This window comes from Channa argus, chromosome 16, assembly GCF_033026475.1.
Source record: "Channa argus isolate prfri chromosome 16, Channa argus male v1.0, whole genome shotgun sequence".
NCBI lineage: Eukaryota > Metazoa > Chordata > Actinopteri > Anabantiformes > Channidae > Channa > Channa argus.
Window position 1 is genome coordinate 7256958 of NC_090212.1, and position 15020 is coordinate 7271977.

The following is a 15020-nucleotide window of genomic DNA, read 5'->3' on the forward strand; positions in this document are numbered from 1 at the left end:
TGTCAACCAAATAAAAATAATAATATTAATGTGAATTCACAGAATAATCTGAAAGGACGAAAAAAATATTTGCCTACAACAAATGTATGTATGTGTTACAAATGTAATGTCCATGTATATTTCTTATTTAATTTTAATTTTTCTCATTTATTTTAAAGTCCACCTTCTGTAGAACAATACTGCTGTTAACATTTATACTATAGATGACATTAATCTAATCATAATAATAATAATAATAATTATAATAGTAATAATAATAATCAAACGCTGCCATTTTCAGAAAACGAAACCAATAACACTTTAATATAGATTCTGTTCTTGTCACTACAAGAATACACATATACAAGCCATAAATAGGAATTACACAAATGATTGAAGAAATCCTGCGAGGCATTTAAATTCATTTAGGAATCCAGTTACGCAGACAGGCTATTTTACAGCAGGTTGTTGTATGTCTTTGGGGTCCATTCCTGAAGCCGACTTCTGAACAGATCTCGTGTCACATTATCTTTACTTCTAATTATTATTATCATTATTATTATCAACATCCTTTCTCAAAATAATTAGGCTACTAACAAACTAGACAACTAAAACGGTGGGAAACGTCAAAAATATCTGAAATACATATTGTACACAAACTCTATATTTATTTATTTATTTTTTTTTACAAATGTACAAATTGAAGGGGAACAAAGTCCACGTCGGATGGAGGGGGGTAAGAATTTATGATGAGTTCATAATTGGCCTGGAATAGACGCCTTGGTAGTAACTTGTGTCGGGTATGGTTGAAGAATCCAGACCGGCTTTCCCCGCCATGGAGCCCATGGAAAGAGCCCCTGTCATGGGGGAGCCATAGCCGGAGTAATGCATCACCTGCTCGTAAGTCTTTAGGTCCATTTTGTGATGCTGCTGCTCCGACGACATGAGGTTATTGATGGAGAACGGGTGGTTGAAGGAGTAGTGGTGCTCCGGCTTCAAGTGAGCCTCGTGCGCCAGGACCGAGTGATGCTGAGACATGAGGTGCTGCCCCTGTGACACCGGAGAAGCTGCGGCGTGCTCCGGGCTCAGGGCCTGGCTCGTCTTCATGTCCGACAGAGACCTTTTGTGCTCGCCCGAGGAGGAGTTGGAGTGCGGGGACTCGTTGCCGTTGCAGCTCTCAGAGCTGCTGTTGGAGGAGCCGCCGTCTCCCGATTTGCGACCAGTGTCCTTCATGGTCATCTTCTTGTCGCACTTGAAGCGCTTCTGCCTCCTCAGGTAGCAGCCGTTCTCAAACATGTTCCCAGAGTCTGGATGGAGAGTCCAAAAGGAGCCTTTTCCGGGTTTATCCGGCGATCTGGGCACTTTGATGAAACAATCATTGAACGACAAAGAGTGGCGAATGGAGTTCTGCCAGCGCTGCTGGTTCTGTCGGTAAAAAGGGAAGAGGTCCATTATCCACTGGTAGATCTCGGCCAGTGTCAGCATCTTACTGGGAGACTGCTGGATGGCCATGGTGATGAGAGAAATGTAGGAATACGGAGGTTTGGCGTGCGTGTAGCTCCTGCGGTAAGTCTTAGGGTCCCTGGACCTGTTGATGTTAGACTGTCCGTAAATGGGGCTCATGGCGTTCATGTTGGTGTAAGATGTCAGTGCGTTCATAGACGCAGGCTGTGCGGTCATGGGACTCATGCTGGGGCTCAGGGCGGCGCTCATTGCCGTCATGCCCGCGCCCATTCCGTTCATGGCTCCGGTGCCTGGCGACATGCCGGTCATAGAGGGACTCATGCCCGTGTTGACGTATGACATGTTCATGGAGTTGGCCGTCATGTTGGCGGTGGTGCTCATGCCGGACATGCTCATGTAGGTATTCATAGAGTTCATTCCCAGGCCCGTGTTCATGTTGCCAACCGAGGTGTAACACTGTCAGAGAGGGAAAGAGGCACTCATCAGGTTCATCTGGCACAAACATTACAGCGGAAGAAATTCAGTCTAACTGTACCACATAGAGCTAGTTTTTCTTAAGCCCAATTAAAGCACAAAATTGTCTATTCAAAATCATATCAAACTAAAAGCTTCTTTTAAATGAGAGGCGGCTCGTAAAGCTTGAAATGTGTGTGTGTGAAATTTTGAAGTCAAAATCACAGCTTCATATGTGGAAGTCTACATGGCAGGTAAATTGAGTTGGATCATCAAAAAATTGTTGACACCTAATAGGACTGTGATCACACACAAAATAGCGATTGCAACACAAATATTTGAGTCAATCTCACCAAAATCAAACCCTACATGTCAAGCAACTTTGTTGGGATAGTGCGCTGCGTGGAGATGGGGGAGGATTTGGAGGCGCCTCAAGTCAATATTTGATCACAAAGTTAATATTATCTCAGGGCTAATATTGAGTTGTATAAAATGGGATCGGCTTTAGACGGAAAAAAATATATATTTAAGGTACCCACCTCAGGCTCTCCGTAGTAGGTGCTCCAGTCGGTGTGTTCGTGTCCTTCCATTTTAACTGCTCCAAGCATCATGGAGGACTTTAACAAAGCGTCTCCCAGTAGAGGAAAAGCCAAAAGTCTCTCTAATAGCAGGTAACTGGGGACCACTGAGTGTATTTGGGTCGTCGGTGTGTCCCTTCGTCAAGAGCTGGTGCATGTGTGTGTTATGGAGCCAGCCGTGAAATGCGTCTGTCAGTGAGTGGAGTTCAAATGACGCTCCGTGCTGCCTGTAAACGCTGTGATATAGCTCTGTGCGCTAGGCAAGCCTCCAATCCCTACTTCTATGGGCCCTATTTGAATAATCTCCTCGCACCTAGGCGTGAGACTCCTCAAGCTTCCAACCCCCACCCCAATTGTACACCTGCGCCGAATGAAAAGAACAGTTTCATATGAAAAGCTTCATTATAAACTAATCTTATTGTATTATGGCTGGAAAAAAAGAGCTATAAAAGGGATGTTTGGCGCTCTTCCTTGGTGTGCTTTTCATTGCGCACATCCTCCAACGTGCTCATCCCACTTCAACTAAGCTAAAATCATAATTCATTTTATTGCGTTGTGTTCAATGGATTTATAGCTTAAGACCATATATTACTGTTCACTTTTCCCCCCAATAACAACAACACAGTTTTATAACGTTAAACTGGTATATATAGAAATGCATCTGACAGATGAATCTATTAAATAATAACTGTGTTATACAGCCGGTGCTAGATCAAGACATATTCCACGCAAAAGGGTACTCAAAGAGCTGCTCTTAAAAAATATTAGGGCTCTAATATTATTTTTTTAAACGCCTGGAGTATTAACCTGCAGAGAATATTGATCTAATGGCTTATGTTTGCCTACAAGACTGCTTGTGGCTGTGCACACCACTACTGTGGTCGACCCAGATGTTCCAGAGGAGAATTACTAATATTCAAAAAAACCCTCTTAATATCATTACATTTTCCCAGATGTATTATCAAGTCGGATAGAAATAGCTGCTGCTTTCCAATACCACCATCAAAGTGTACTCAAGTGATTTAAACAATTTCACAAGTATTTTTAAATGGGGGGATTTTGTTCTGTTTCACCAACCTGGATTGATGGTCGAATTACAGTTTCTAAATGTATTAATTAGTGTTGAATATGCCAGGCATAGCTTCACAGCGCCATCTCTCGGTTACTCTCACCTACTAGTGTCGTTGTTTGGGGCACATGGAGCCGCAGTTCTGGGAAATCAAATGTCCGTGAAATGTTTCACAATCAGTGTAATGTGCGTAAAATGTTTTTTGATAATAAATTGATACGAATCAACTGAAGCCACGATGAATAATTAAGGTTTAGAAACAAACCTAATTACGCTCAAGTTTATTTGCTGAATAATAACGAATAAACAGTTTATATTGCTTGTGTCAATGTTTAGTGCGCACAGCACTACAGGTAGACAGATTTTTGCTCACTGTGGTTTTTGAAACGCCCTGACTTCGTTTAATGGTATGTTTTAATCCACCGTCACATATCACACTAGAAAGGTATGTTTCGTGGAGGGTCCTTAATTCTCTGTACAGTATTTGTATGACACAAACATCAAGGTGAGGCTGTAAGTCCGGTGCCAGCCACGTGTCAGTAGTTGTACATCTATTTGACTGCATATTTACGCAAGAGCATAACTATCAGTATAGAGCCCCATTAGTAAAGGCGAGTAAACCTGTCGTGTTGACGAGGGACTAACAGAGACTGCTTAACTTGGAAATGAGATCATGAGAAAAAGCTGTGTGTGTGTGTTTGAGGACTAGGGATTGCACCGGCGGGGCGCTGGAGATGGTCAAATCTGTGCTTCCCCGGCTCGACGCCGGCAATTTAGGACTTTTTCTTTCTAATAATTTAAAAACGACTGTATTCACATAATGATGACAAATATAAGCACAATTATCGTTTTGTGTTCACAGTTACTGAGATCATTTAAATGTTTTTATAGGCCTTTCAGTTGTGTAGGGCTGCACACTAGTTAACCTGATAAACTATTCATTTCTACATATGTGTGTAGCACATTCATGAATAATGACAGAAACTTTATATTTTTAATGCAAATCTTAAAAAGATATTAGGTTTTTGTGGTGCACAGAATTGTTTACACCTATATGTACATATCACAAAAACTTTGGTTGGTTACAGTGACCAAAATCTCTATTGACTGAAAATGTTTTAACTGCCTCTAAGCTATAACGTATAAATTTAGTTTATATGGCTTGAAATATTAAACATTTTATGTTAAAGGTACAGACAAAACCCCCAATTTTCTAAAATGTTCCCTGACCTGCATGACATTATGTTCCTCAATGAGACACATTGCTAAATCCAGAGTTAATAATCAACCTGCCAGAGTCGTCTCACATGGGTGAAGGTCACATTTTGGATTTAGTCAAAAACAAAATCTTCATCTGGCTCCATTTCCAATTGTTCTATCACACTGTTTTGCATGTTTTACGTATTTAAGCACTGGTGTAATGAGTGTGCACTACTACACTGAGTGTCCTCTTATCACAGGTACATCCAAAAACAACATTTGGCCTCACTGCCGTTTTACATTGGGTACAAGAAAGTTGGAATGTACTCTAAAGTACTGTTACTCAGCCCATTTCTGTTGGACTTGTCAATTTGATAAATTGTCATAGCAGAGTTGTTAGAGTGTTGTTCTTTTCACTATTTCATGTTCCAACTGAAATTGTTTTACACAATGCAACAGAACGTCACCTAATGAAACAGCCGAGTGTTAGCAGAGTACACACAAGATGGTGAAGCTATCAGTAGTGTGGCCTTCAAGAGACGATATTTAAATTTCCTTCATCTGTATTTGCAATTACAACATTCACATAAATTGTATAAACAATTGACCCACTAAGCCACAAATGTTCTGAAACAGTGATGATGGCATTGAAGTGAGAGTTGCTGAAATATTCAACTTTATTGTATTATACCCAAATCTACTGTAGCTGGGCTGATCAGTTGTTGGTGTATGATAAAATATTAAATTAGCATTTCTGCAACTGATACAAAGTTACAATAATAAAAAAAAATAAAAAAAACACATCTACAAACATGCCATTTTATTTTTTGCACTGGTGGTATATAGGTGATATTTTTTATATATATAAAACCTCTTATGAATTAGAATGAGTCCTCTTATGAATTTATTATGGTCATGTTATATGGAAAAAATGTTATTCCGCTTCTGGAAAGTTGTGTACAGGTGATGAATACAGTCCATTCTAATTAAAAATATTTAATTTGATTTGATTTTGTTAATCAGCATTTGAATACTAGCTTATCATGTTGTTTGGAGATCTGTGATTCTTACAGCTTTACAATCATTACATGTTCAACATTAACTTCCGTTTCACTTAGTTCTCAGTTCAGTTCTGTATTTTTCTGCTCCAATTTCATGTGATCATGACTCCGTGCAGACACTGGCAATGACAAAAGGATTCAATTTGCTTGCTCTTATGAGAACCATTCAAAAACAATAAATAGTACACAGAACACATTGTTCTTATTCAGTGTCTTGCCTTCCATCTTTTCTCACTCAAGGGTAATTTTGCCACTTTGTTGATCAATTAGCCTCCTTGGTGATCAGTGTTACATTTCACACATTCAGGCATCACTGCTTTATTGGTTATGACCAGGGCAAATACAAAGTGATAAATGTTTCATGAGCCAGTTAAAGAAGTGAAAGCACAGCACCTTCAAATGCCACCACAAAGTCTAGTTTTCTGGTAAAGATGTTGTTGAGTGGCTGGGACGTTGTGTCCGAGTGTAGTGCAGGTGGATGGAAAGAGGGAGCTCCCTTAGTCTTGAGAGGAAGGCGGAACCCTTGGGGCATTCCTTTAAACTCCAAGGAGTTATTGGCAGGAATGTGTTAACTTAAGTTTCACCTTTCAACGTAAGGATTTTTTTTTCCAAATTAAAAGATTCACTTAAGAATGTGCCGTTGTTTCCTTCTGAGCCCAGCGGGTCACACCAAACAGCGCTGTGCAAAGGGTTAAGCATGTAATTCATCAAAATAAAATTAATACCAAGGGAGAATTCTTCTTAGAAAGTGATGGAAAAAAATGTTTGCTGCCAACTTGCATGTGGTGACAATAAACATTCCAGAGCCGGGCTGACGTTTGGACTTGCCATTATCTGCCACAGCTGTGACAACGCCTGTTGGCTGCAGGTTTGTGGCTGGCCACACTGTGTTTACCTGGAAATGAATCTGAAAAGCGGCTGGACTGGGAAGGCACACAACCCAGCTAAATAAAAACTGAGAGTGGTCATTGCAGCGAGATGCAGTGGGAGGGAGTCCAACGTTATTGCACTGGCCCCAGTGGGTCAGGGCGCAAACACAGGCGTAAACGCACTAAGGATATCCTCAAATAAGCACCTTTTGATACTGACAGGAATGTGGGGTGGAATGCCATTCGATATGTTTTATGTTGACTGTATCCAGGGCATTGCAGATTCAATACTTGTCTCTTGTCATGTTAAAGCTCTAAATGTTGACCACTGCCCTTCATTTATCAAACAAGGTGACAGTTTATCTATTAGACCACAGGAGTAGAAAAGAGGAAGCTGGGATCCCAAGAGATGCACAGATCAGATGACACTAAAGAAGGTTTGTGCACTAACTCAGCAGCTTTAAGAGCTCATGTGATAATATTAAGCTTTGAATTCCTCCAATAAAGGTACCAATTTATATGTTTTTTTAAAATTAAAACTAATGGCTTTATTAATCACAAATAAATTATTTAATAATGCTTTATTGATTAGTCTTGCCCCATTAATGAGACCAACATTTGTATTGCCAGGTTGAGTAAATCCCTTGACTAGTCATTTTTAACTATTTATTGACATTAATAACAATAGTCATGGTGGGTCATTTAAAAATGAGACACACTAATAAGCACTTATTAATGAAATATGCACAATAGTAACTGCTCTGTTGCCAACAGAACCCATTAACCCATCTGTCAAAGTAGCAGGCAATCAAACATGTTGTTTTTTAACGGCTAAGATTTCTCTTTATTGATTTTTAAATTAGTCATTATCATTTTAATTATTACAAATATTCAAATATATATTTGAAATAAAATCATGCAGATGATTAATAAGATTTAAAACGAGATATATAAAAATGACATAAAAAAGACAAAGAAACTCAATAGTTCACATAGATTATTTATGTCCCATAGTGTATTTGCCCTCATTTTGACATGAAGCTGGTTACATAGTATGGGTTCTTGTATTATCTAACTGAAAGTTTTAGGAACCATGGATGTGTATTAGCAGCAAAAGATTTAATATCAGCAAATCAGCACATTGTTATTCATTAGTGGACCAACTGCAGAGTCAATACACATTTAATCACAGACTCAAGGCAATTAAAAGAGGAGGGGGGCCAGTAGTGCTATGTTAATTAAAGTGCCAGGCTCCCATGGGAAGCTCTGTGTCTAAATATCACTACAATCAAGCCCATGCCATAATCCATTATGAGCTGGTACTTTCCACAGTCAGCCACCACGCTGTCAGCTCCCTGTCAGCGTGGACAAGAGGGCAAACCTGAACGGATGATTAAAAAGTTGTGTAAATGTAATGGTCTTTCTAATTCTAACTGACTCGAGGGACATTGGCATAAAATGACAGCTAAATTAATAACTGACTATTTTGATCTAGTTTAGAATTGCTGCAGAGGTATAAAATATGGGCAGAATCAAGAGTTTTCCCACTCAGTATCTACTGATGATCACAATGCTCAATTTGTTCAAATCTGCTGGGTTCAACTCATCTCTGAGGCACCTCTTGCAAAACACACACACACACACACACACACACACACACACACACACACACACACACACACACACACACAGACAACCTTTCTCACACATCTCTACTCCACATCTGAGAGAGGCTTTTGGGCTATTTCCTTTTTCCATCAGTCCTTCACTCAGTCACTGAGTGAGGTTCATATCTGCTGCTGTCTTATCTGTATTCCAGGCTGATAGAGAAATTCAAGTTTGGGATTACCTCTGACTACTGACCCATCTCAGACAACTGGACAGCTCTGTGCTTTCATTATTATCATCACTTCGGTCCTTCGCTTTAAAGCACCATTCAACAAAATCTCACACTCTCTTGAGCAGAGACGTGCTGCTGGCATATCTAAAATCCCTGTGCCTGAATGTGCTGCCTTTGTTTCATATGCATGAGGACAGAAATTAAAAGGTGATGGTGGAGAATTTATATCAGGTCTAGTACAGCCTATATCTCCTTCACTCTACCAGGGAGTTGTCTCCTTCCTGTATGGACTGAGAGCCCATCCATATGCAGATGGCTAATTTGTAGTGTTTGCAGAGGAGCACAGAGGGGGCTGACATGAAGAGGGCTGAAAAAGGGCTGCCTACGTGTCACCCCAGGAGCCTGGTGGTAAAGCCTGTCCTACCAGAGCAACAACATAAGTGTCCAATCTGTGTTTGCTTACCCGTGGACACCAACGGCTGAGTCCTGGCCTGAGGCCCGTAAATTCTGCCTTTTTTACAGGCACTGACAGCTAACAGGCTATTGGGAACAGGGCCCCAATGACACGGCCACTCAACAGATTAGCACCTCATCAGCCTCCTGCAGTTTTGAACAAATACAGTCCCTGCCTCCTTTAAGACACAATAGTGTAGTCACCGCGAAACAGCCCCCCACCAAGACAGCCCCCACCCTTCTCCAGCCACAAAACTTCCTGGTCTGGTCTTTCTCCAGGCCACAGCTGCATCAAGGGGTCCTTCCCCAGACCCTGAGCCCACCCCAAACCCAATTGGCAACATGTGTGTATTTCAGGTGAGCAAATATTGCCACTTGCCTGAGAGTTCAATGGCCAGGCCTTTCGGGGGGAGAGGGGCTTGTGTATTGCACCCGCCTGCTTTGCAACAGGAGAACATGTGGCCTCACACAGCAACTGGTCCTCAGGATAGGCCAGGGGAATTCTCCGGGCACAGCTGGAGTCAGCTAATCAAACATACCTATATAGCTCATCTGCATTTTCCCAGACTAGAAACCCATCTCTAGCTTTCATTTCTTCTCTGCATGATGGCTTTTACAAGAAAATAATGAGTTGATATGCCAACCAGCAACCACACATGTCCGCCTTTTCTCTGCAATACACAATATTTTCACAAACAAATCCATTTTCAGATCACTTAAAATTCCCAGGAAAGGACTCACTTGGTTTATGCCACTGGGCAATTGGTTTACACGCAGGGCAACTGAAAGCTGATCCTGTCCAGCACTTCTTATGTTTTGAGACACTTCTGTCTGCAATACATATACGATTAAGGCATAAATGCCCTCTAATGTTGCATTCAGTTGTCACCCAGGTCTTAATCTGGAAAAACAGATAGGTAAAATATATTGTTTGCTATTAGAGATTGGTGATAGAGTGCTTCAGGGGATTAGTGCCCTTCTTCAAGGACACAGAAAGTGTAGTCACTTACACAGAGGGGGAAAAGCCCAAGTATACAATAACTGTAAATGTTTAGGTTTTTGTAGGACAGAAATTTGTGTTTTACATTCTTTGTCACAGTCAATATTTACTGACAGTGTAGTGTAGTATCATATATATATATATATATATATATATATATATATATATATGAGATGACTGCTTTAAGTAATTCAATGAATCGCTATTTACTGGTCATGACTGAAAGACAGCTATGTGAGGAGAAAAAGCCACCAGCTGAATGGCACAACACTACAAGTCCCTCACATAAAGGCCAGGACCGCAACTAACGGGTACAGGGTCGGCTTAGGTAAAGGCTACAGGCCCATGGATGCAGCCAGCTGTGTATTGGGTTGGAAGGTGACGTGTCAGTGCAGAATGAGGACCACCTTGGTCTCCCCCTGGAAGTCAAACAGAAGTGTGGGTAGTCGTGTCCTTGGAGGCCTTCTCTGCCATCACAGTGAAATAGAACTGGGCCAGAAAGCAAACAAGATCTCTCCCCATCTCTCCCCCAAGCCCAGGCCAACATTGTCTGGATGATGGGTTTTTCTGTTGTTCTGTTTGTTTGCTTGTTTGGTCTAGAGCCCATGGATACCCAGCATGGAGTAGAGAGGAGAAACGAAGGAATGGAGGATGCTGAGAAGAGGTGGTAGTCGTGCATGGGGAGTGGGGGGTAGACAAGGAAGCGTGACACACAGACTTCCCCTTGGAGTGATGAGAGACCTGTGGAGAAGCTACCAGGCAAAGCTGCTCGACTAATATACACAGACCCAAAGATCGGGGCAACAAGGATGGATCACTGTCTCTGATCCTTCAGCAGTTGTTATTTCTGACACACAACTGATAGCACAGCCTTTATTCATATAAATCCTACATGGACCTTAGAAATTGTTACTACAGTTGATTCAAAAGTCTTTGACAGTATCAGCTCATAATGCGTAAAACAGTCTTGAATTCAAGTATGTACATTTAAAAAAACATTGCAAAGTGCAACAAATGCACCGTGATGAAAGGGTAAACATTAACATTTAACCACCTTAGGATAACTTGATCCACCAAACATATTGTTTCATCTCCCACAGACTGTGACTTTTCCATTACAGTTTAAGTGGATTAACCTGCATATAGCGACACCTTCTGGCAGCAAAAATAATTTTTTTCAGCACATAAAGGTCAAGAACAGAGTGATACAGTAGGTACACTGCGCCTACATGACATTATGTAAATATATATTGTATAGACTTTTGCACGTGACACTTATCTACTTGCATTCTGACAGTGTAAGGTCATGGTATTATACGATTTTTCTCGTCATTATGAAGCTTCCATTGAAAGAGCACCAGTTGTGGCAGTAGTTGGAAAGTTTACTGTACACTAACCAGGTGTATTCACTAGTGAATAAAAACTATAGCAATAGCTTTAAAAATGCATTTAGAAATGTACTAAAATGCTTAGAAAAATGTCCTGTGTCCAAGTTTAAATAATCTAGCTAGGATCTTATAAAAGCATATCTAAGAAAATAATTGAATTTATTTTAAGTTTAACAACCGGACACAAGGGTGTCTTTTACTCCAATCGGAATGTATATTGGACCACAATTGCCTTCCAAATACATAACCTTACCTTGACAGTGATGACAAACTTTCTTCCTTTAGCACATTAATGTGAAAATTACCTTGTAGTTCTGCACATATATCAAGCTAAAAAAATTGTATTTATATTTATATTTATATTTTAGTATAGATATATTATGAATGTCCCTACTAAAGTAAAATGTTGTTAATATTAAATGATAAAGCACAAAACCTGTTTATCTGTTCTATTTTTTAATAAAGGCATCATTTTCTAAAACATTTACACTTGCATCCTACCAGAGGAGGGAGACATTGCACCTTATGTCTGTGATAGTTTTGCTTGTCCTTTCTTCTAAGGCACTGCAGATGAAGTTTGTTCCAAAATGATTCTTAAATCTGTCAATCACAAGTGGGAATAGCAACTCAGTGAACTCTAAACAGTACTGTTAAATTTGTCTCTGTTAGGTCTAAAAATCCTCCCACTCACCAAGAGGTTAATGGAATCATCTGGCCTGCAAACAGAGGCCACATCTTGAAATCATTCTAAGCAACAGATAGAGGACAGCCCTATTGAATATTTTGAAGGTAAAATGAGGGTTATCCTCAACTTCTCATTAGGGGCTATTAAAAGATGGTGCTGCAACAACGCAACCCTTGATTGCTATCAGTGGTCAGTCAGTTGCTGTAAAAGTCCATTGAATGCTGGTATAGGAATTAAGAAGGGTACACTATAAACACTGTGCTAAATTAATGACAGCTGCCTGTTCTCTGTATTGTACTTTATGGTAAACTGTGCTTTCAAACAATAGGCCCATTCAAAATTACAGTCCAGAAATAAGACATTTTATTCATATGGCTGGGGTTGAATGCACATTTGATATTTAAAGAGCTTCTGTGATAGCATATATCAAGAGCAATTTCAAAGTCTTCCACAAACCCCCACTTCCCCACCACCCTGTTTAACTATGTCAGTACTCCCTTGTGGTGAGCGAATGGCTGGCCAAACTGCTCAGTGTGGCGCAACAATCACATCCAGCTGCATGTCAGCTGGGATCTGACATGTAAAACCACAACACACATCCACACACAATGATGCAACATACACAAACTTCTAAGTGAGGGTTGCTTTTGCATAAGTACATGCTGGGGCACGCAAATACAAAATCTATTGTTTAAAGTCAGGAGCATGCCACAGAAAGACTTTCACAGCTTAAATAAAACTTGCTCAGGTGAGAAGCTGAGTTTTTATTCCATTTTATTCCAAGCTGGGGTTTTATTCCATTGGTACGTACTGAAATATACACAACACTGACACCTGCCAATCCAGCGGCAACAAAGACAGGAAAAGGACAACAGGAAACAGAAACATACTCCCGTAACACACCAACAGAACAACCAACAGAACTGTAATAAAATTAGCTCCCATGTGAACCAAATTGTATTTATACCTACTTACTACTTTTTCTGGGGGCTGTTCAAAGGTCCAGACAACAAAATAAACAAGGTAACTGACACAAATGTTTTGTTCTATATAAAACTTAATTTTGACACTGGCATTGCATGGCCTCAGATACCTACAGAGCATCAAAAACACATTTTTGAATTGGAGTGCTTTTAAAGTCACATTCAAAATTCTGTGAGTACATGACCCTCTGAAATAGAGTCCACTGCTGATTAAAACCTCATGCTGAACAGAAGTTTTGGCTCCATTATTGTATTTACCAAGAATTGAGGGTGATTGTCTCATAGGACTGAAGAAATCAACAATGCTAATTAGAAAAAACAGTTTGGAAACAGTAAAATAAACAGTTTTTGGTAACATATTTGGTCAGGTTCTGTTGGTCACTTTTTCCAGGGGAAAGTTGATCAAACATACACAACATTAGCTGCCACTCTAATGACATGTTGGATGAAAACACCTGGTGAGCCAATACTGTATAGGAGAATCAACTTTCAAATCTTTGCTCCTAGACTTGACGCTCAAAAGCTGTTTGCTCTCCGTAGCAGCGAATAGTCTTTCTATTCAATTGCTATGTTCAACGGAATTATAGTGCAAAAATATAACACAATTACTGAATACATTAAAACAAACATACAAATACATGATATACTGCAGTTTCCAGTTGCGTGCCAAAGGACAGTCTCACAAACAGTTCAGGAATGAGAACAAACTGAAGCGTGTTTAATTCTCAGACTGTAAATCCCTTGTGAAAAGTGCCCTTTACTCCTGGGGTAAGCTTCTTTTCTCTCTCTGCTCTCTTCTCTCACATGAGGAACACAGCCATATTATTATGCCAAATTAACCAAAATTGTGTTTACATTAACTAAAGTATTAAGTTGACTTTGCTTGCAATTGTTCTTGAGCAAATCCATGGAATGTTTTCACATCGTGCAAAAAGAAAGACTCTTCTCTCCTGACTTAAAATTTCTTAATGCATTTCAGTGGCACACATCTATGCCTGCCTGTTGCTTGCAGGAGTGCATCAAGCTACAAATTCTGTAGGGTTTTTCCCACTTTTAAAGTCTTCAGAGAGTAGTTCCCCATCTGATTGGCTTCTCTGTTTCCACAACAAACTTTTCTGGAGGGAAAATCCAATGGTCCCAAAGCCTCATGGGACAAAAAGCCCCTGCAACAATCCTTGTCCTTTCCCTTAACACTTGTAAGGGAGAAATGTTATCACTAGGGGTCCTCTTCCATGTCATCAAGGTTAGGAGCCATTATGAAGTGTTTGGGGTAAACGAGACTGTGCTCATCTGCGTATTCCTCCCATCGTGCATCATCACTCTCATGGGTGATGTAGCGCTCACCTCGCCGCGTTTCAAACTCCCTGAGGTCCAGCCATGTTTGATAGTCCTGAGGAAAACAGACATAAACTTTAAAATGAAGGCGGTAATTTTTGCTTCTTTGTAGGAGAGGTGTTTCCGACATCAAGTGATCCAGAATGAATGCTTTAGTTTAAATCCTTGGCTTTATCCTGCTCTCAGCCACTACATATAAGACAGCCAAGTATGCCATTTAAATTTGTACAAGACTACACTTTTTCAACACAAACCAAATATCTGTAGAAGAATGTTGAGGATGGAGTTGCCAGACAGGGGGGGGAAAGACAGAGAAGGCAATCTGTCCAGTGTGTACCACCCGTCTCGCCCTATGACAGCTAGAACAGGATCCAGCCCCCCTGTGACCCTAAATCATAGATTTTGGATAGAGGGATATAGATAAAGATATACTATGTTTAAAATATATTATACTATATTTATACTTTAAATGTTCTTGTGTGACTTCTTTGTAACTTTTTGCTGAGATACTTTGAGTATTGTCTCCATAGTGTAATTCTTGGTAGGGATACTGATTCACTAGTAACTGGACCTTCCAGATACTACAATTCACTGCTGTCCAGTGATCTCCATTTAACTGATTGTATGACTTTTAAAACCAGCTGGCTGCACTAGTGATGATTA

The 15020-nt window shown here is 40.2% G+C and overlaps 2 protein-coding genes across 3 annotated transcripts in view; both read right to left on the reverse strand.

Moving 5' to 3' along the window:
* Window positions 1–273: 273 nt before the first annotated feature.
* On the reverse strand, window positions 274–2798 carry foxa2 (forkhead box A2). Its single transcript, XM_067480645.1, has 2 exons — window positions 2436–2798; window positions 274–1899 (listed from the first exon to the last, which is right to left on the reverse strand). The coding sequence occupies exons 1-2, from the start codon at window positions 2505–2507 to the stop codon at window positions 724–726; spliced, it is 1248 nt and encodes a 415-aa protein (XP_067336746.1). The 5' UTR covers window positions 2508–2798; the 3' UTR covers window positions 274–723.
* Window positions 2799–12796: 9998 nt separating this feature from the next.
* prkd3 (protein kinase D3) overlaps window positions 12797–15020 on the reverse strand; it is a 34963-nt gene continuing 32739 nt past the window's right edge. For both annotated transcript variants that reach the window (XM_067479112.1, XM_067479111.1), the window contains exon 19: window positions 12797–14412. In XM_067479112.1, the coding sequence (XP_067335213.1) occupies window positions 14239–14412 (174 nt within the window). In that variant the 3' untranslated portion in view covers window positions 12797–14238. The remainder of the gene's footprint in view (window positions 14413–15020) is intronic.